Source organism: Megachile rotundata, chromosome 9, assembly GCF_050947335.1.
Source record: "Megachile rotundata isolate GNS110a chromosome 9, iyMegRotu1, whole genome shotgun sequence".
NCBI classification, from domain to species: domain Eukaryota; kingdom Metazoa; phylum Arthropoda; class Insecta; order Hymenoptera; family Megachilidae; genus Megachile; species Megachile rotundata.
This window is the reverse complement of record NC_134991.1, coordinates 12,539,768-12,563,165: the sequence shown is the minus strand read 5'-3', so window position 1 is coordinate 12,563,165 and position 23,398 is coordinate 12,539,768. Positions and strand designations below refer to the sequence as shown.

General features: G+C 37.8%; 2 protein-coding genes across 26 annotated transcripts in view; both read right to left on the bottom strand.

Moving 5' to 3' along the window:
- Positions 1-3,800, bottom strand: part of Tm1 (tropomyosin 1) — a 42,665-nt gene extending 38,865 nt beyond the window's left edge. Inside the window, exons 1-2 of one of the 11 annotated variants that reach the window (XR_001096467.2) lie at positions 3,588-3,797; positions 50-215 (exon numbers count right to left, since the gene is read on the bottom strand). Coding sequence is in view for 9 of the 11 variants with exons in the window: in XM_012289290.2 (XP_012144680.1) it covers positions 50-163 (114 nt within the window). In the remaining 2 variants the exon portion in view is untranslated. Of the gene's footprint in view, positions 1-49; positions 216-3,398; positions 3,418-3,587 lie in introns of those variants that run through there. The other 10 variants (XR_001096468.2, XM_012289290.2, XM_076535224.1 and 7 more) reach the window with 10 other exon arrangements.
- Positions 3,801-5,895: 2,095 nt separating this feature from the next.
- PIP5K59B (Phosphatidylinositol 4-phosphate 5-kinase 59B) overlaps positions 5,896-23,398 on the bottom strand; it is a 39,464-nt gene continuing 21,961 nt past the window's right edge. For 12 of the 15 annotated variants that reach the window (XM_076535202.1, XM_076535203.1, XM_076535199.1 and 9 more), the window contains 4 exons: positions 22,213-22,420; positions 21,063-21,274; positions 17,090-17,190; positions 9,420-10,920 (listed from right to left, as the gene is read on the bottom strand). In XM_076535202.1, coding sequence (XP_076391317.1) covers positions 10,765-10,920; positions 17,090-17,190; positions 21,063-21,274; positions 22,213-22,420 — 677 coding nt within the window. In that variant the 3' untranslated portion in view covers positions 9,420-10,764. Of the gene's footprint in view, positions 9,210-9,419; positions 10,921-11,697; positions 13,929-17,089; positions 17,191-21,062; positions 21,275-22,212; positions 22,421-23,398 lie in introns of those variants that run through there. The other 3 variants (XM_076535214.1, XM_076535207.1, XM_076535208.1) reach the window with 2 other exon arrangements.

The window sequence follows — 23,398 nt, the reverse complement described above, 5'->3', positions numbered from 1 at the left end:
TATCCAATCAGCATAATGGACCTAAATCCTTTGAAATTCATCCAATTACCTTTTCAGCTCGCGCATTCGCATCTCGGGCTTGCTGTTCGCAGAGCAACGCGCGATCCATCGCGTTGTCCTTCTCCAGCTTCATGCCCTGCATCTTCTTCTTGATCGCGTCCATGGCTGTGGTTCTGTTCGTTCACTCGTTCACGAGAGAAAAAAGGAAATCGTGCCTGCAACAATAACCGCATAATATTTCCTATCGTTCTTCTCATACGATCTCCATCGACGAATTGTACTTTTTAATTTTTTTTCACGATCCACGGAATGCGACCAATTCTCAAGGAAGCGTTTGACAATGGCCGTGAGACCGAAACCGTGTACGCAATTAACCGCGACCTATGTTAATCGTTATTTGTTTTTTTCTTTGCGTGCCATTTCCTAGAGGCGATAATTGCCGTGGAAATTCCGTGGATCGTACGGAAGGATCCGTGCGAGTTCCCTATGCGGACAGCATGCATCGAAGTATAATTAGCGAACGACCGGATATCCTATTTATAGAGGCAGGTTCTTGCTCAAGATGGCCCGGGCTCTGTGCCCCTGTCCGTATATATAAAATCAAACGTCTTTGCTCGCGCTTCTCTTCCTCTCTCGTGACGTCACGCTCAGGTATGCGATCCTCCAGGACGAACCGAGCGAAACGAAAGGATCCTTCGTTTTATGCGCTCGTTTCACTGCGCCGCGATACGGCGAGGAGCAGGATAGCCAACGGGTTAATTTTCTTCGGGGTAACATTCTTTGGTCTTCAACTTAGGCGAGGTTCATTCTTTAGCATTCTATTTGTGGAAATAAAAGAAACCTTTTCTTTCGACGACTTGATCGAGGTCGCAGTGAACCGAGTTTGCTACAAATAGCCGATTTGTAGACACGAAAAGTCTGACACGGTTCGATGACATAAAAATGGGAGTTGTATCAACTTGAAACTTGAGGTCTGATGAAAATGGCTACATAAGTTCATTCATGTTTCTGATATAAATAGCTGATCGTCACAGTACGATGTACTAGTGTGAAATTTATGTAATATGAAACTTAATACGAGATTTAGACGAAATATACATCTAGCGAGCACACAATGATGAAAAAAATTTCTAGTTGATGACCTTGAGAATTATAGACTTTTAGTGATTTTAATTTAATATTGAACAATGTTGCAGATATTGGGGTCGTGAACAAGTCGATTCGTTTGCAACAATCTAATAATATCCGTGGCATCTGCATCCGTGCCGTTGCTAACCAATGCTCACGATTTCTGACTCGCTGGTAATCAGAGATGGTAAGCAAGCAACGAAAGTACAAAGGAATTCCAACGAGTTCGAAGAAACAGAAATTCTAGACACAATGTTACAAAGAAACTGAACTCGTATTATCAGTTTCCTCCCTCGATAACTTCCAAATCATCTGCACAGAATTAATACTTCAAATTGTACAATTACTATGTACAATTGTCTACTGAATTATTTCACAAAAAATGGGAGGTACAAAATTGTATTTTCCTCCAAATAAATTTTAGGATGTGTTTTATTTTTAAATAGTTGAGGGAGTCACGATGGAAAATATCGGAGCTATGGAAAATCACGGATTACGAGGTCGAAATAGCGTTGGTTGAAAAATAAGCTGTCGGAGTCGCGCGTATCAGAAGAGGGTTATTTTTACTCGCAAGCGGAGAGGGTGGTATCGTCGCTAGCCGACTGCCGAACCTTTTCGGGTTACGCGTAGCAGAGATTCGTTACTCCATTCGGATTGGTGTCTTGTTACGCTCGAAAGAAAATTCTCCCTCTCTGCGAACAGATATCTTTGAAATTCTGTACATTTTTATGCAATATCTTTGAAACGGGGTGAATTGGACCATTCATGACTTTCGTGCATAACAATAGACGAACATGGCAGACACCATGGGGAAAATGGCGACACTGGTACACTCGCTACAGAATTTGTATCAAATTTTCACGAGTTTCAGTGATTAAAGTCAATGACTTATTTAGCAAAACGAGTAATTTAATGATGTGTTATGAATCTAGAGTATAAATCATGATTTTTCTTAAGAAACTCTGTTTTATACCGTTCCACACTAAAACTATAAAATCTACCAGCTCTATAGACCCAAAGACTTTGTAGACAAAGTATGTATACTCCGAAAATTAAATTTCCATAGCGCAGAAGATAAGATACGCCTAATTGTTCTTCACGTCCTTCACGAAGTACAAATAGTAATGGTACAAAGTCTCTAGGATGCCCGATACTTTGCAAACAACGATACCGCGACGTTTTCGATTCGTTTGCCCGGGGAATCAGTTATCAGCCAGCATTCGGAATAACAGACTACGGTATTTTACCGTGGCTGTAACAGAAATTCCTCTCGTCTACGTAGCGAGGCAAAGAGATCGGCAGTCTGGGACAATGTTGTCACAGCGGTTACGCGTGAATGCTTGAAATTTTTCATGACTCATAACTTTTCTGAGGATATCGCTGTGCCTGTGATTACTCGACGAAGCGCTGCGGGCCTGTCCTTGCGAAACGGTCGTCGAAATTCGCACAACAGGTCGAGTCGTTTTTCAAATGCGCCATTCTGGAATGCGGCCGGTTTCGACAAACTACTGTAAAACAAGAAACTGGGGACGGAGAACAACTCTGGCAAATAAAAAGTTGTCTACGATATCAGAATGCAGTTTCGATCATCGTAAATTTGAAGTACTTAAGAAAGAGGACTGTCAAAAATCTCGAGATTACAGCTAGGAATGAAAATTGAGACATTTAAGTCTTTAAGGAAGTGCCTCTAACGATCCTACTAATTAAAAACAGATTACACGGTTGCGATAGAAGAAATTCTTCAGCTTTCATAAGTTATCTTGATCTCCGAGGCAAATACTAGTTTACGAGATCAACGAGGAACAGTTCCGACAATAACGACTACCTACAACGATATGCATTTAAGTTTGCATCCGAACCCTTGCTATTAATTTAAACTGGATCAAGTCTGAGATTGCAGCAGGAATCTCAACGAGAATTTACAACCGATGGAATATGTAAATTGAGTCTTTAAAATAGTTAAGGTGATCTTATCAGCTAGTGATCAAATCTGAGACTGCAGAAAGTTCAAAGTAAATTCTCGTGTACTTCAAAGACCAAGTAGACCAAATTGATGGCTGAGTGAGCAACTAAATTTAAAAACTCAAGGAACTGATGACCAGAATCAGATTTTTGAGGCTGTAGAAAGGCTTGGTGGTAGATTCTAGTTCAGAGCTCAAGTGGAACGCAAAGAGATTCAACGATAATGACTGCTAATATCAAATATGCAAATTTCCACGCTCAGCAAAGAGGAACAGAAGCTTGCGAGCGTAGAAACAGTTCGAATTTACCAGTTGTCCAAGTCCAAGTTTCCGGGGGAAAAGTCCAAAAGGAATCCTCTTCACTTTCCACGCTAAAACACGTCTTCACGTCACTTTTCTTCATTCACTCGTGAAGTCACCTCTGGGGCACGAGCAAGAACAGTGGACTCGACCGAGTGAGACAGTTAAAAAAAAAGAGGAATGCACATGTTTACTCACGGGGTAAGTATTCAGGTTCGTTCGTCGTCCGGGATGCGTTTGACTCGCTGGCTAAGTCTCGACTGGTCGGCAGAAAGCTTCGGTTACAGGCGTTCGAGGCTCCCACCTTTTCGCAGCTCGCGATCGTAAAAGACGACGATGACGTTGTGGCAGGACGCGATTCTCTCTCTCTACCCCATCCCTACCATCGGTGCCCCGATCAGACTTTTCTACGTACGGGCCTGTGAAAACGTACACCGTCGCGGAATTTATCTTTAGAATCGGCGATGCTTCGACGACGATTAACAGGACCCGGTTATTTTCACGTCCTCTGGAGATCTGGCGAATCTGGGAGAAACAATGGGGTCTTCTGTGACTCCATTCTTGGGATCGGAACATTTGGTGGGAGGTTCCGATGGCTGCAAGAGATTTGAACATCCATGATTCATATGGAGAAAGGAGCTTTGGAAAGCTTTGCAAAGCTTAGCTCTATAAATCTACTCTTATAGTATGGACTGTAAAATTAATAAAGTACCAGTCTGATTGTGATTCATGTTCAATATTGAAATTAGTAAACCTTTCTTATTTACACGTTGACTGCCACGTCACCCATATATAGGTGACACTTAAGTATCTATACTGATTTAACATGTATATTTATTCACTTTCCTAATTTTAAAAAATTTTCGCATTAATTACATAGATCTATAGAAAATAAATGTAACAAGATATTGTAAAAATATTTAAAAAAATTGATAAAAAATTAAAAGACTACTCGATGCAATTGAAAATTAATGTGGCAATGAACGTGTTAAAATATGCATAAAGTAAAATTTCAACGAGCGTGTAAATAAGAGAAGTAATTTCTAAAATGGGAAAGATTGCATATATGCAATAAATTAAGCATCGTTTACATGGAATTACATGGTACAATTCTTGTGGGTCTTTAGAAAGTAATCGTAATTTGATAGAGAAAGTAAAATAGTTTCATAGGAGAAAAAAAGAAATTCATCGAGGATTACGTTCCCGATTCCTTGATCTAATTTCCAATCTGTTACCAAGATCAAAGTCATCGCGAGACAAGGTTACAGATATTTTTCGCGTTGAGTACGTGTTCCACTAACTCGAATCGTGAACCATAGCACTGTATACAAAATTATTGGTCAAAATGTACTGTCTCCAGCAAGGAAGAGAATATTAGGTAGAGGTAATTTTGGCATTGGGGTTATAGGCATCTCACTCGATCTCCTTGAGTCAACTCGTGTCATGGTCAATTCGCAATGAGTCGGACAACGCTTTTAGCATGGCCGCTTGCGCAATTTATTTCGAGATTTATCGAACAATTCGAGCATTTTCCAAATTACGAATATCTTGATGTCCAACGTTTTGGACACAGATCTTTCTGCCTGTAGATTTTTTAAATAGGAGAATATACTCGTGAAGTACATTTTACAAGAATACGTATCGATTCAAAATACGTATGTAGATCCTTTTTTTCAGTTCTTAATTTTGAGCTGTCGAAAACTGGGCATGCGCGAATCTTTGCGTAAGATCGTCATATCCCATACGATCGTCGGTCCGATTCACTACCATAAAAGGAAAAAGTAGGTAAGGGTCCCAGCGCAGCCTTGACTCATATAGCGTTCATTCGAATGTGCGTTTACAAGCGTGCTTTTTAAACACCGCAGGTTAAAAGTTAATTAATATGACGTCATCGAGGTATGGAATACACTGATTATCTTATGGCAGCTCGTGTTACACGATACGTAGAAAGGGGTAGACTTCCTACTTTCAAAAGGCGTTACTTATAGACATTTTTGAAGATGGTGGTTGTCATAATGCGAGATCTAAGCGTTGAATAAATACAATTAAGTCATTTATCGTAGAATTTTTTGTGATGAACAAATGGAACCTTGAGATATTAATTAGGATGCTTATTATAACGCAGTTCATTATTTGAACGTGTGTCCTTAGTTAGTACTTACCTTATGCAGGATATATTGCACCGGACGAGGTCGAGGCACCTTCTGTCCTAATTCTACTTCGACATAAGGCTTTATAAGTAAGTTGAGTCACCTTCTCGTTAGGCCCGTGCTTTGTCATACGTTTTAATTTCTTCGATGAAATCGACCAACGAAAACTATTTATACTAAAAGATTTTTTCACTCAAATTGAAATAATTTGCATCAAATGCATACATTTGACATAACGAGAATATTCACACAAATTGGAAGTTAAACTATGAAGTTCCTTAGTTCAACTTCATGTAAATGTAAGATATGTTCTGACGTTTGTGGAAAGGATAACTGAAATAAATGATGAAAGTCTATTAAACAAGTTACTCAATTTATTAACATACATAATTTTTTATCTAATATCGATAACAGGATGGAGGGTATAACTGAGGTCGAGAAGTCATGTTTGCAAATTTTATTGTTACAACAATTATTGCCAGAGAGATTCCATATCCGAGCGAAATCTCCCGAAAAACAGACACACGCGATTTCGGACAACTGCCCCGTGATAAATAAATAGAACGCAACAATAATTTATTCATCCTTATCGTACATCGCCGCGATCGTGCGAGCAACATGAGGTATCGGGACCACGGGGATCCCGAGGGAAATGCAAAGGGTGCACGATCGAGCGTGTGATATAAATGCATCGATGTACACGATAAAGTCCGACATCTACATATGTGTACATATTTATATATAATATATTATATATGTATAAACATACATATACATGTGCACAGGGTGAATCGTTCAATTAAAACGAACCATCTCTGTCTCGATGATTAAAGAGTTTTTCTATGCACTTTTCTCGAAAGATGCAATAAAAAGTGCAACTGCATTTTCTAAATTGAAGTTGTATTTTTTGTGCAATCTTTTATGCAATAAAGAACTTAGCTAATTTAATTAGTGCAACTTTTCGCAGTAGGAGATGCATTTTTAAAAGTGCAGTTGCAACAAAAAAGTGAACTGCATTTTGTAAACTGAAGTTGTATCTTTTTGTGCAATCTTTTATGCAATAAAGAATTTAGCTAATTTAATTAATGCAACTTTACACAGTAGAGGATGCATATTTAAAAGTGCAGTAGCAACAAAAAAGTGCAACTGCATTTTCTAAACCTGCAGAAAGTTGCTTTTCTTTTTGTGCAATTTTTAATGCAATAATAGAATTTAGTTAATTTAATTAATGCAACTTTACACAGTAGGGGATGCATATTTAAAAGTGCAGTAGCAACAAAAAAGTGCAACTGCATTTTCTAAACCTGCAGAAAGTTGCATCTTTTTGTGCAATTTTTTATGCAATAATGGAATTTAGCTAATTTAATTAATGCAACTTTACACAGTAGGGGATGCATTTTTAAAAGTGCAGTGTTGCAACAAAAAAGTGCAACTTCACTTTCCATTTTTTGTACTACAATTTTTAAATGCATTTTTCAAGGGTGAAATGATGCAGTAAAATTGATATGTAATTTTGTGTGTGTCTTTGCTGCACTTTGCAAAAGAGCTTCAATTTTTTTATTTTTGACGAAACAGGAATGAGAGGTTCCAGCTGCATGACTCACCCTGTACATTTTCTTTTTTCTTTTATACATGCACGTAATATCATTTAATAAATATATACAGTAGTAATCCTGTGAACGTCGCGAGAGTCACTTGAATGAGTTCAAGTGCAGCGAGTTCTCGCAAATTGACGTTGATCGCGATTTCGTCTCGAGCCACATCGATACTTCGATGTTCGACGAAACTTCACCCTCCTACGCGAATTTTTTTCACAAATCAGTTATGCAACGCGTCGAACACCATATTCAAAAGAAAATTGTCATCTTCTACATAATAAACTAAAACAAAAATTTTTTATTTAAAGTTACTATATTTTTATTAAAATTCATTGCATTATAAAATGAAAGATATGCATTCTTTGATTAAATTTTCTTATCACATGAAAATTGTTATCTTTTCTGAATTATTTGATAAATAATTCGGACGAGGTATCTCGTGGCATTCAACGCGTTAAATGACTCAGATCGAACTAACCGATTTTGATTCACCTAATATCTTCTCAACGAGAAATAAAGAACATCGAACGTGACAGTGTGATTAATTTCCGACACCATCACGATCGATGAAATTCTTAAATAATTTGATTTGTATATATCACGATCACTATACGTTTAAACTAACCATACCGTGAGAACGGTTCTTATATCAAACAATTATCTAAAATAATTTGATTAGTTAATATCCCGTAATCGTTACCCTAATATAGAAAATAAATTGTCGAGAAAGACAGGTTCTTAATTTAAATAATTATCTAAAATAATTTAATTTAATATCCTGTGATTATTATGCAACTACGCTAGTCAGATGGAAAAGTAAATTTTCGAGGAAGACACGTTCTAATTTGTCGATATTCTGTGATCGTTACGCGATTCTCACGAAAGCTTTGTTTTAATTATCATGCAGAGTATTGGACTGAAAACAGTGAACTCATGACTAATCGTAACGCACAGAACATGCTGACATAATATTAATGCTCTGATCTGTGTACACGCATGGCCAAGGAATGAGCAGCAATAACGCGTTATGGACGTGAGAGATAAAAGTGGAAGGAATCCAAGGCGACGATGCCTGCAATCGACGAGCTTCGAGTTCGCGAAATTGTGAGAAAGAAAAATATAGTCTCATAACTGGTGTCCTTAAGTCACTGAAATGGGGGGTAGCTAACGTGATTCTGAGTAAGATTTCCCTTTGCAGAAATGGGGTTTGAAGCTTCGTTTTTGAATTATTAAAGAAAAACGCGGACCAATCAGAACGTGAGGCTTGCGCGCACTCAACCACTACTCGAAGCTTTCACTACGCGCTCTGATTGATCCGTGTTTTTCTTTAATAACTCAAAAACGGAGCTTCAAACCTCATTTCTGCAAAGGGAAATCTTATTCAGAATCACGTCAGCTACCTCTCATTTCAAGGACCTATTGTGAGACACTCTGTATACGAAGTTCACAGTCTTAGAAATATCATGCGTTTAGCGTCGATCGCGTTCGAGACAGAATCCCACAGGGGAGACGGTGCAGCGCAAATAATAGAAAATAAATAATTAAATTGTCTACAATCGACTCGAGACGATTTCTTAGAATCAAATCGTTCCGATGCGATCTTTTATTTGCTAGTACAAAGTGTTCCGAAATATCCTTTCAGAAATCAACTGTATAAGAAATTGAATTTTATAGAAAAATAATTTGGACAAAATAAAATATGATAGCGTACGAAATATTTCAAAAATTAAATATGAAATAATAAAATTGAATAGAAGATGGATTTTAATGCTGATACTTTAAAGTGAAATTCAAGATGGAATGGAAGTTTTTCTAACTACGACGAAAGATATTTTCGGAACACCCTATAAATACGCCGATAACGCGTACACTTATATGCCTATGTCTTGGACTTACATCAACGTCCTAATTTTCACGTAAATTCCGAGGGGGTAGAAGGATTTCTAAATGCGCCAACTGCAAGGGTTCACAGGCTCCGCAGTCAACTCTCTCTTTCTCTCTCTCGTGCACACAAATTTTCGTACTTTTTCTTTGTATACAATTATCTTCGTTTCGCTTGACTACAGGTGGGTCTGAAATGGGTGCAAATAAAGAAACCAGGATAAGAAAAAAATGTCGATAAAAAAAAGAAAAGGATGTAAAAATAAAGTGCGCCGAGGGTGGAGGGTATAAATTACGTTCTTTTCAATGATCTATCGATCATTTTGAACGTAACACGCACGCACACAGAACAAAGAAATAAAAAGTTTGAGAAGTTACCTTCGTGATAACAGAAACAATCGTAAGAATAATAGTAACTGCTTTATTTAAATAATATCATGGTGATAGTGATAATGATAATCAGAATAGTATCGCCCGAAAGTTGACAGGTTTCGTACAATTGTTTGTATTTCAATGGATGTGTATTTCCGTGTATACAGAAATGGAACGGTTGCATCCTGAGGGAGTGAAGCTAGAATAGACATTTCGAGTAAGCAATTAAAAATAGTCACAGATGCTACACTTTTCTTGGGACAACCGATCCATCTCTTTTAACCCTTTAATAGTACACCTAAAGTCACTTTTATAAAAAGAAATAATTTTATCGTAGTGGAATTGTTTTAAAGACTTCTCGTAGAGAAATGAATTAAAGGGTTAATTTTCGCAATAAATCTTGCAGCGCATTTCCATGTATATTTCATAAGTTTCCAATGGCACTGATAACAATTTCGAAACTTAATCCTGCGAGAAATTGTACAGAATACTGTTGAGTATACACTTTTAGCTCGCAATTTTACGAACCGATTTCTTCGACCTGTTTTCTCGCGACAGAGATATTCGAACAATTTTTCTTAACACCTACGATGATTCAGAAAAAAGCTCGTGAATGTTCGAATTCGCCATCTCTCGTCCCGTCAAGTTCGACTTTTAGATTACAAAATTACACGAGAAGGTGTACACATATTGCTTTTCGTGAATCCTTCGCAAGCCTTTTCCCTTCGGACTTCAACGAAACGAAACAACGAAAACGAATTTAAGTCAGTTAAATGACTTAACGCAGTTAAGTAGACACTTAGACGCAAGGCTGATCTACAGTCACGAGAGGATTAAGATCGAAATTATTTATACATTTCGATGTACAACGATCGAGGATTTTCTTGAAAATATTAAAATAAGTGCTCTCACGCGATCACAGATCTCCTTGTCGATCCTGATGTGGATGTATCGTATAACACTGCTGACGAATTTAATTAAAAAGATTCAATATCAACTCTTCAGTAATTCATAACTCTGATTCAATTGCCTGTTTACACCATAGTGTATGCAATGCTACGAATTGCACTACAATACGATTACGAATACAATTATGAATTGTAATGCATAATCTGAATTACGTGACAGATCTGAGTTACGTGACCGAGTAATTGAATTTGTAATTAAAACTCGTGTTGTAATTCTACAAGTGCATCTACAATCATGGTTTCGTCAATTCCAAGAACTCTACGCTCTACAGCCCCAACGACGGGGATATAACGAGTCTATTACGTTTCTGATCATAACCCTAAAATTGTCTTTACCTATTTGTGTTATACGATACTGCACGTGTACTAAACACGTTTCGAAGTTTCACCGATTCTTTGGATCTTCTCACAGCTCCCGGCGTTGGATGCTTAACACCCTTTGCATGTTCCTCAAGATCGAAATGCGGGTCATACTGGCGCGTTTGAAACTCGTTCTCACTTGAGTGTACATCGAAAGGGAAGATCTCTGTTCCAGATCCTTCGCGTTGCCGTTCGTTCGTCTCTGAATTTGAGCACAGAAAAAAGATCAGTTCTCCGATGCTTAAACGTGCTGCGTCCTTTTTTTAGTGGGATAATTCGGTGGACGAAACGTGCCTTTTCGGAGGTGGTTCGACTGAAAGCGATTAGTTGGGCGAAGATCGAGGGTACATGTGCTTGTGAGAACACACAAACGGAACGAGAACAATGAAGAACACAGAGTTTGACCGAGTTAATTGGGGGGGAAGGGTCAACTCTTTTCGGTCAGTTTTAAAAATGAATTTTTTAAATTATTTCTAGCAAGATAATTACTCGGTGGACATAGAGTATCGTTTTATTAATAATGTGGAGGTCGATGTATAAATAGTCAAAATGATTTGGGGAATTGTCTGACCGAAAAGTGTTAATTGTGAAGTTTAAGTTCGGTTTAAGTACACACGAAATAACACAGAACGAAACACTGTGATGCTTGACCCTTTGCCTTGGATATTCTATTCTCACCATTTTATAATTTGAGAAAGAAATAAATATTTAATGACCCTACATGACATTTTAATATTTTTAAGTACAGAGATCAAATGTGAGCATCACAAGATTTAGAACCAAAATTCTAATTTACCTGGACGTTCAATTTGTACAAGATAATGTTTCTAAAAAATAAAACTTAAAGTTAATTCATAAAAATGAAATAATAATGTGACATGTAACGTGTTAATTCTATGAAACTAGTGGTGCAAAGGCAAAGGATTAGCATCAAAGTCAGGAACGTAAAAAAGCGACGGATCTTCGATGGTCCAAAGAATTGTAAGAATCTCGATCCCAATTTTAATTTCATCTTAATCCTCCCTGAACATCTAGTCGGAGAATGCCTCAAGCATTGAAATCACTCGCAAAATTCGAACGTACTTGCGATATGTTTGTTAAAAAAATATCACACTTTCAAGATCGCTAATGAACCGTTACTGTCTTTCCGTACAATGGCTACGATATAACAATAATGATAATACACATGGTACTCCGGAAGAGTATCGAGTTAACAAAGCTACGAGTTTTATCAAGCTTCTTTTCTTCTCTCTTCTCTCGGCTCGTCCGTGATTTTATAAAATTTTGCAAATTAAGGAAACATCGCTGTTACAACGCCAAGTCACAACTTCAGCTAAATTCGCGGAAGAAAAAAGAAATTATGAAAAATATAAAAATAAAGATAGAGAGCTATGAAAAATATTTTGTAGAACACGGATCGATAACCGAGATGCGACTAGATTTTTATAATCACCGTTCCTAGATACAATATATCGACTGTCGAAAGCGTTTCATCGAGGACAATATAATTATATGTGTATATATATACGTGTGTGTGTATGTGTAATTGAACAACATTTTGGTTTTTCAAAACGTTCACGATAACTCTCACGCCTATAATCAGCAACGCGTTTACATATTTCTTTGCTCTGCGACTACTGTATATATGTATATATAAACTTTTGTTCATTCATATATATATACGTACACGGTACCAACCAGAATTCCGTCAATCACTCTTGATCGTCGTATCACGTATAATACAATTTGCGCCAGTTGTTATATTTATAACATACGTCGGCCGATGAATTCTGAACGACTTTCATTTAATTGCTTTAACAATTGACATTGAATATTCGAAAAATATTTTTCGAACAAAAAATAATTTTATTTAACTATAAGTTTATAGGTAGGTGAAATAACCCTGAGAACTTATGAAAATAAATTTCGAAATTTAGGAATTGAGTAATTTGATCTAAAATTTGAAGTATTAAGATTCTACATTTGAATATTAAAATATTGAATGGTTTTGTGTAACTTAAGTTCAAGAATTCAAAGGCCAGAAATATGCGGTATACACGTTCGTATGTGTACATATGTATAAGTATATGTATAATTACGTACAGAAGACAGAGAGAACGTGAGACACATATAGATACATGTACACGATTGTTAAGCTATATCGTAATAAAAACGGGACTGATGGTTGCACCCTAACGGGGATCGTAATTATTTACATCTATAATTCTTTTACACCTTAGACCCCTCTTTATGACGCGTACAATTAGCCGACAATAACAAGAGGTAATCGTTAATTACGATAAGAGGTAACGAGTGATTAAATAGTTAACGACGCTTTGTCGTGCAATTGAAACCCGTACGATTTCTTAAATGCCAATGATTCGATGACGATTGTTTCACAGCGGGAGGGAAAATCAAGAGAATTAATATAGAAAAAATCATAAAAAATCTAATTCCAAATGTTCAGGTTCTTGAGTGTCGAGTATTATAGTTCGCTAATACTGTAGGCCGAGTTTTATCACGATGTATGAGCTTCTTGGCCTTCTTGCACCTGAATTAAACTCATGTACCTTAAATTAATCCCTTGCACTCGTAATAGCTTCAACTCCCTTTTGTGTAGAATAAATAATTACTTTATCACAATTTTCCCTAATTTAGAAACACCTAAAATGGGTCCCCATTTTCTCCAAAAACTATTATTTGAATTTTTGTAAACAAAATCCACTACCCATTATCATTCCACAAGTTATCACAGAAAAAACAAAGTAACGTCTAAAAAATAAATGACTTATTATTATCGGTCTATCATTATTTAATAAAAATAACGACAGATCAGTATCACATAAAATCACTTTATGATAACCGAGAGTGGATACGAGTGCAAAGGCTTAATTGATTAATACTCGATTAACTTCTGAATCGAGACGAATCTAATACTTAAAAGGTATCACTTAAGTACCGACTTGAGTACAATAAAAATAGAAAAAGAAAGAGAAAGGAATGATAAACGGAGACTCGTCCCGATTCGTGACCAAGTCACCCTGTATCTATTCTTCTTCTTTTCACACTCAGCATCAGTGATGATTGCTCAATTATTTTTGTTATATTTTCGGATTTTATTCGAAGATTCGTCGCTACGACGGAGCAGGCCACATCCGACGACGGAAGTTAGGGGGACGAGTTGTGCATTCACTCTTGCTGCAGTATCTCCTGATTTGAGGAAATAGAGAAACCGTTCAGACAGTCTGATCTCATCGCACAGAACGTTTCAAAGCTCGTTTCAAGCTTTCTCTTGAAAAATTTCAAGGTTGGCAAATTTCAGCTTCCTCATTTTCAGGAAGATTAAATTTCATTTTACAGAAGTGAATTTTCAAAAATATTGAAATTTAAATCTCAAGAAGAAATCCCACTTACAGGGAGATTCAAATTTGATACTCATGATTCAAATCTAATTTGAAAAATTATTCAAAAAGACCCTAAGAAGCTTGATAAAAACACAAGTACCTATTACTAAATTTAGGCTGTTTAAAAAATTCATCTATCAGTTTTTATTTACAAAGTATACAGAGTGTTTCACAACTGAAACTCAGTGTCACAGTTGTGAACCACCCTGTATATTTTTTGAGCCAGCAGGTGAATCACAAAAGAATTTAAAGCTCGCATACCCGTTATTATCGGTCTAACCTTCCGTCCAAAAATGGAAATCTAGCAATATTAAAAAAAAGACACTTCATTACGTGGCAGACATTTCTGCCTGTCGGGAGGATCGTTTGAAATGCTTCGCTAGAGCCGAAGAATTCTCAACGCGAGAGCAATACTGGGTTAATATGGAATTACCTCGGCATTCTTTCGCGTGTTGCAAGCCTCTAGCTCTCGTTTACTTCTTCAAAAATGCACGCACTGGCAAACGCGAGAAATTACGCTGAGTCGAACCGTGCTCGTTGCAAGTTCTACGGAGGCATGCAGAAATTCGAGGATGCGTCCGACCTGTCGTAATGACGGGTTCGTTTATTACTGATCAGTGATTCGACAAACATTGCCTTTTTGTTGCGTCATTCAGTCGGGAACTTTGATGAAATTCAAGTTTTTCAATTGACAAAGTTTGGAAGTTTTTGAATTTTTTAGTTGTGGAATTTTGGAGATCTTGGGTGACTAAGTTGGCAGATGTTTGAACTGTAAGATTTTTAAATTTGCGGAGTTCTAAATCTTCAAGTATGTAAATTTCCTAATGTCTAAATCCTTGAAGTTTTATATTTTTAGAATCTCTGAATCTCCAAATCTTTAAGTTTCCAAAGTTCTGAGTCCTCAAATCTCTAAAGCACCAAATCTGCAAATTTTTATGTCTCTGAACCTCCAAATCTCTAAATCTTCAGATCTCTGAACCCTCAATTTTCCAAATGTTTAAATCTCTGAATCCCTAAATCTCCAATCTCTGAATTCCTAAATCTCCAAATCTCTGAATCCCCAAATCTCTGAACCCCTAAATTTCCAAATCTCTGAATCCCCAAATCTCTGAATCCCCAAATCTCAGAATCTCCAAATCTCTGAATCCCCAAATCTCAGAATCTCCAAATCTCTGAATCCCCAAATTTCCAAATCTCTGAATCCCCAAATTTCCAAATCTCTGAATCTCCAAATCTCTAAACCCCCAAATTTCCAAATCTCTGAACCTCTAAATTTCCAAATCTCTGAACCCCCAAATCTCTGAATCTCCAAATCTCTAAACCCCCAAATTTCCAAATCTCTGAATCCCCAAATCTCCAAACCTCTGAACCCTTAAATTTCCAAATCTCTAAACCTCCAAACCTCCAAATCTCTAAACCTCCAAACTTCCAAATCCCCAAACCTCAAACCTCCAACCATTAAATCTCTGAACCTCCAAATCTTCAGATCCCCAAATCCCCAACTCTCCAACCCCCAAATTTCCAAATCAAATTCCCAAACTCCACAAGCCCCTAAATAACACAACACCCAAAAAGAACCATTGTTCCTCGAACCACCGTCATCTCATGCAACTTCTACAAACTTCCTCATAAAAGAACATCAAGATCACAAAAAAAATATCAAAATATCGAATCTAGAATCGGTGCAAGAAAGGATTTCCATGCATTCGCTTCAAAAGATCCTCGGGGTAGAATCATCCACAATATTTTACAAAGAACAAGGTTTGCTTTGGAACGTTCTGTGCGTCACTGAATCGGCGTTTCTTCGTGGATTCCGACACAACATGGACACAGAAGACGATTCTGACAGGAACTGACTTTCCTGTTCTAGAGGACGATGTGACGACTCGCTATAAGTCTGGGACTGTTTATTAGTTACAAAAACCCTCGGCCACTCGGAGAAACACTTACATGGTCCGATCGATCGGTTACGGATACACTTACCACCTTGAAGAATCGGTCGACAGAGGTACCGTCGCAAATGGAGATCGTGAACTTGATCGATACTGCCGTTTAATCGGCTTGTGTACTAATACTACGACGTAGATCAAGGTAAAACGTAGACTACCTACATTGTAGATTCTACAAAATGTCTAACTGGAATTACGGGGTGTCAAATGATTTACAGGGGGTCTTCAGGAGTTACAGGGTGTAAAATGATTTACAGGACATAAAATTGTGAACATCTGGTATTTTAGTCTGTAACATCTCTGTTCATTTTACTTATTAATTATGCGATAATAATGTGTACACATCAGATGTATACACACGGGATTCACATTATTTGGACAGCTTCGAGTGAATAGTTACGTACACATTGATTAAAAGCAGAATGAAAATTGTAAATTCTCGATGGAAATTTATCATTCTGACTGAACAGCTGACGTGTGGACATATAGCAAGCGAATAACAGGGCATTCACAAGAAGCCACAGGTTATATGCAGAATGGTAAATGACGTACTCCTTCCTTTGTTACAGAACTTATTATTTTAATAGTATATATGTTTTTGAGACACCCTGTATATCCTCCAGTTATGAATAGCTATGTCAAACATGTAGTTCATCACTTAATAAAAATAATGCTACATGAAGTATATTATTTCATAAGTTAGCGCTTCACAAGTAGAATGAAGTATGGCACTCCTATTTCACAGGCTTAATGAACTATAACATTTTCTCCACACTACAGACTAACTGAAGCATGACACATACTTCACGGATTAAATGAAGTATGACATTTCGTTATTAAATGAAATCTTTTTGCTTCACGAGTTAAACGAAGCATATTTTCCTGCTTCACAAGTTAAAGTACCTTCACAAGTTAAAGTATCTTCACAAGTTGAAGTGTCTTCTTGCTGATTAATCTTCACATTGCGACGATACCTCCTCGAGTAACCGATCGTTAAAAACTAAGATTACCAACTTACCATTTCGGTAGTGAGACTGGCTAACGCCTCTTCGACGGTGGCTGCAATCCTCCCTCCGTCGTCCTGACGCTGACTACCCCTGATCGGTGTCGTCGGGCAACCTAAAATTATCGTTAATCGTCATAGTGCTAGGATCAGATCAGCCAGTCAGTCACAGGAGCCCCGATACGCGTTTGCCTAGTGTTACAGTGTTCTATGGAATAGAAACTTCAAACTGAATGCAAGTGGCTCGATAGGACCACTTTTCTTCATTTTTCAGAAGCTTTATACAAGGTGCGTGTGATGCTTATGTTCGTTTCGTGAGTCTGATGCAGTGGTCCCTTCGAGAGGTCGAAGTTTTAAGACACGTAACCCTCTCGATACTTTGGGGTAGCCATACGGAGCTTTTGTGCTTTTGGTATTTTGCTGAGTGGGTATTTGGACATTTGGAGACTTGGAAGGGGACTTGGAGGTTTAGGGATTTGGAAATGTAGAAATTTGGGAGCTTGGGATTTGGGGGGTTAGGGACTAGAAAATATTGAAATTTGGAAGCTTGAGATTTGGTGGGTTAGGGATTTGGAAATATAGAAATTTGGGAGCTTGGGATTTGGGGAGTTAGGGACTAGAAAATATTGAAATTTGAGAGCTTGAGATTTGGGGGGTTGCAGAATAGGAAATATTGAAATTTGAGAGCTTGAGATTTGGGGGGTTAGGGATTTGGAAATATAGAAATTTGGGAGCTTGGGATTTGGGGAGTTAGGGACTAGGAAATATTGAAATTTGAGAGCTTGAGATTTGGGGGGTTGGAGAATAGGAAATATTGAAATTTGAGAGCTTGAGATTTGGGGGGTTAGGGATTTGGAAATATAGAAACTTGGGAGCTTGGGATTTGGGGGGTTGGAGACTAGGAAATATTGAAATTTGAGAGCTTGAGATTTGGGGGGTTAGGGATTTGGAAATATAGAAATTTGGGAGCTTGGGATTTGGGGAGTTAGGGACTAGAAAATATTGAAATTTGGAAGCTTGAGATTTGGGGGGTTGGAGACTAGGAAATATTGAAATTTGGAAGCTTGAAATTTGGGGGGTTAGGGATTTGGAAATATAGAAATTTGGGAGCTTGGGATTTGGGGGGTTAGGGACTAGAAAATTTTGAAATTTGAGAGCTTGGGATTTGGGGGGTTGGAGAATAGGAAATATTGAAATTTGAGAGCTTGAGATTTGGGGGGTTAGGGATTTGGAAATATAGAAACTTGGGAGCTTGGGATTTGGGGGGTTGGAGACTAGGAAATATTGAAATTTGAGAGCTTGAGATTTGGAGGGTTGGAGACTAGGAAATATAGAAATTTGAAAGCTTGAAATTTGGGGGTTTGGGAACTTGGAAATACTGAAATTTGGGAGTTTAGGGACTAGAAAATAACAAAATTCGAAAATGTGAGATTTGTGGATCTAGGAACTAGAGAACAGAAATTTGCATAGAGTCACCACACATTATGACCACATACCCTCCTCTTCCCACAAAACCAATTCCAATTTTGATTCCCCATTCCACCCATGTTAATACAAGTCCCCCAACACGTTTACTACACATATCCACGTGTATAGCACCGAAAGGGTTACCAAAAATAGAAAAAGCGTGCATCCTACAAATTGATGTCTACAAGTGTGAAGAAGCTACGTGTGACTAATACTTGAGCAGTGTATAGCAAATAGAGTAAGAAAAAGAGAAAATAATTGAAACTTATCTCGAAACGCATCTAGACGATGCCCACCGTTGGTTATTTTTGCGAAGAAACCATAAAAGTAGAGAACGTGTACATGGGGATTCAATGAGACCGAGATCTCGTGTTTTTGTAATGCTCGCTTTATTGTCGTTCTCGTAATCGAGAAGAAAAATGTTTTCGAGTATGTTTTGACAAGATTGTTGGGTCACCTAGACAGGGCTAAGAAATTGTCGTATCGATTGTACTTGTCAATGAACAATTAATTGAGCGTATTGTTATTATGTAATTAAGCATCGAAGGTACTCGTCAATGTCTTCTTACAATATTTTAATTATAATTTCGTTGTTTGGAAATTGTGACGAGCACCTTCGTACACGACAGAAACAAGTATAGTGTCATTTGTTCATGTATTGGTTGAAGGATTTAAGAGCATTTTCTTGTAATCACTTATCGATAATATCCTTGACATGTTACTTAAAACACATAGACGATAAGAGTCAATTTAGGCACTGAGTTACCCTAATGCACTTGCTTCCATTTTTTTTTCTAACTTCAACTATCGCACGATTCACTCGACACAATCTGACAAACAAATAAATAGCACCTAATACAACACAATCTCCCACGTACAAACTAGCGTTATCACAAAGTAAATCGTGGTGAAAGATCTGAATTTGCTCTAAATCCACTCACTTCTTCAAGTATTAGGTCATGTGGCGAACTTCACAAATGAAACGTACACTTTCACGTTTGGATACTGGTTCGAAAAGATAATTTTCAATCATCAAACGCTATGTAATCATATTAACAATCATGTTACACGTGTGGATATCGAAGTTGGTAACATCACCACATTCAGCCCTGGACCCTCTGATCTGCTTTTGAAATTTAAACAACTACTTCGAATTTTAACAAACTGTGACTCCAGAAGATAAATGACCCTCATACTTTTTTGTGAATTGACAAAAGTGAAAGAATATTTTGATTAAACTGTTCCCAAAAGAGTGAAAGAAGTTTCCGTTTGTCAAGCTCGAATGACCTAATATATGACAGTATAATTAGTATACACAATGTTAGGTATTCGATCGTTTGGTGTCTGTGAGTCACGATTACAGGATTCTTATAATCGATTAGTCTGCGGAATGCATTCGAGTCAGCACTAACTACAGCGTGAGCTACGTATCATTTTTACACATTTATTACAAAGGAGGATACTTCATTTTTTGTTATAAACAGCAGAGATTATATTTCCGTCTACGTACAAACGGTTTAATAACCCTCGGTGCTTGAACTACTCGGGTTACGATGACCGAGAAACGATCGCTCGCTTCCGAACACTACCTTAACATGGCACGTTAATCAGACTTCCGGTTGCTGGCGCAAGCGTCACGTTGATTGCCCGCCTCTTTGTACACGCGAAAGTTTACATCGTTATCTTGTTCAAATTAAGTGATAAACCATTTACTCAACGAAACCTCAATTGGTCGCTCAAAATGATTTAACATGCTATTTCGTATAGTAGGGTTTTTTGCGACTCTACTGGACGGTGTTCTCAGCGTAAGCCGTGGTAAACCGTGTATCGCCTTCATGGCGACTGAATTGGGGAAGCATGGTGCGACTAGTCGATTACCAAAGCATTCATCTCAGTAGAGAATCGTAGTTCTATATTTTTAACTATTTCTGTATTTGGAAACATATACACTGGAGGTAGCAATTAGGTCACATTATAGAATTTTGATTGTATAATATTGACACGGAGTTCGAGCTATGACGGACAACAGGGAGTCACCATTAAATCTCTTATGGTTTCGACATAAATCAGAAAAGTATACAAGTAGAAAGGAAAATCTTTTATACAATCAAATTAAAAAGTCCAGCAGTGTACTAGAAGAGAAAGCCAGCTATCTCAGCAGGATAAAAGGAGACCTCTACTCTACATCTTAAGGATCTGATATACAGAGTGTCTCAAGAAATGTACCCTCGCTCACATGTACTCAACTTCAAGGTATATCAATCAATAATGTATATTTTACAGTATATTTTACAAGTCTAGAGTATATTTTTCGGAACACCCTGTACACAGAATTAAACAGACGGTTAACTGAGACCCTTCACCAGAAAGTAAAGCAAGAGGGCAATCAACGAGACGATCACGCCGGACGCAAATCCTTTCGTTATAAAGGTCGAAGAAGAATCGAAGGAAGGAATCCTCGAGGCGCGTAGCAGGACCCTTCAGGAGTTGTAGTAGATGCAGAGCGCGTAGGGGAACTTACCTGCGTCACCGCTGCTGGAGCTTTCGGTAAAGGACGGGGTTCCCTCTGTCCAGGTCGGTGTCGAGCCTTCTGCACTGCCCGCAGGAGGTGTCCATGTCAGACCACCACCTCCTCGACTGCTTCCACCGCTTTCCACGCTCAACGACGACTTCGTTTCCCTTCCGCCACTGCCGCTTCCGCTGCCGCTGCTCTCTAAGTGCACGTCGGATATGCTGAAATGAGGATCAACTTTTTAGTTTCTTTAGAATTCTTTGGCTGATGTGTTTAACACAACGAGATATGGATATACATGTCAAGACTGTTTGACATTGTGTACACATGTCGACATGTGTAGTTAAGACATATGTTCACATATGTTTTCGAAATTCTTATACGAAGATATGTTGATGTCAACTTCTTGGGTGACCTTCAGATATGTTCACATATGTTGACACATGTTCACATATGTTATTGAAATTTTTATACAAAGATATGTCGATGTCAACTTCTTGGGTGACCTTCATATATGTTCACATATGTTGACACATGTTCACATATGTTATTGAAATTTTTATACAAAGATATGTCGATGTCAACTTCTTGGGTGACCTTCATATATGTTTAAATATGTTGACACATGTTCACATAAGTTGTCAAAATTCTTACACGAAAATATGTTGATGTCAACTTCTTGGGTGACCTTCATATATATTCACATATGTTGACACATGTTCACATATGTTATCGAAATTCTTACACGAAGATATGTCGATGTAAACTTCTTGGGTGATCTTCAGATGTTAACTATTGCAACTTGTTTATTAAAAAATTATACAAGAAAACACACCTATGATAACATACAATTACATACAAGTACAGTGACAAATGTGAAGAATATTATACAAAATAACCTAGTCTAACTTGTCCTTAAATTAAACTCAAAATACAGTAGTACAATTTATCCCAAAAATCAAGTTATTTCAAAAGATTTGTATGAATATTTCAAGAGGGTTATTCAATTTTTCATTCACTAACGTTGGACATCAAGTTTACTGTAAAGCAGATAATCTTTCACGTTCCACATAGGATGATTGATAACCGTGTAAACGATATCTCGTTGTTCCGTTAAACACAGTGATTATCGATCAGTCGATTAGAGAGGACTACTCACCTTACAGCATCGTGATAAGTTTTTGTGAGAGTGACGTGGTGAACGACCTTGTTCTGCTTGGATTGAGCGCTGCTCAGACTGCTCGTTAAGATTGTGGTCGTTGCACCATGTTGAAGTTGACCACCGGAAGCCAGAGTTTGGTCGTTTGAGCGCACTGCATCGTCAAAGGGCGGGGGCGGGGTGGAACAAGTGGAAGGAAGGGTGCCACCTACAAAAAGCGCACTACAATTAGCCCTAATGAACACGATATGTGCTTGCTTTGTCATCGGGGGCTCTAAGGGGTAGGTTCACTCGTTAGCGTTAGGGTCTTGATAAACACTGAAAAGTTTCCTACTGTTTTTGGCGATTTGATCGTAGTACTCTCGTTATAGTGCCACGGGGTAGTTCTTGAAATTGGCGATATAGAGAGGGCACGCATAGATGTACAACGCGTAGAGAATTAACGATTTGGGAATTTGACGATTTGGAAATTTGGAGACTTTAGAATTCGGGAATTTGTGGATTCGGAAATTTAGAGTGAGGAGATGCGTGGGTGTACAATGCGTGGATATATAATGCGTAGAGAATTATCGTTTTGAGAATTTGGTAATTTGGAAATTCGGGGACTTTAGAATTCGGGAATTTGTGGATTCAGAAATTTAGAGAGAGGGAACGCATAGGTGTACAATGCGTAGAGAACGAACGCTTTGTGAATTTGGTGATTTGGAAATTCGGGGACTTTAGATTTCGGGAATTTGTGGATTCGGAAATTTAGAGAGAGGGAACGCATAGGTGTACAATGCGTGGATGTGCAATGCGTGGATGTACAATGCGTAGAGAACTGACGCTTTGAGAATTTGGTAATTTGGAAATTCGGGGACTTTAGAATTCGGGAATTTGTGGATTCGGAAATTTAGAGTGAGGAGATGCGTGGGTGTACAATGCGTAGAGAACTGACGCTCTGAGAATTTGGTAATTTGGAAATTCGGGAATTTGTGGATTCGGAAATTTAGAGAGAGGGAACGCATAGGTGTACAATGCGTGGGTGTACAATGCGTGGATGTACAATGCGCAGAGAATTACCGTTTTGGGAATTCACTGACTTGGAAATTCGGAGACTTTAGAATTCAGAAATTTGTGGATTCGGAAATTTAGAGAGAAAGAACGCATGGGTGTATAATGCGTAGAGAACTACCGCTTTGAAAAT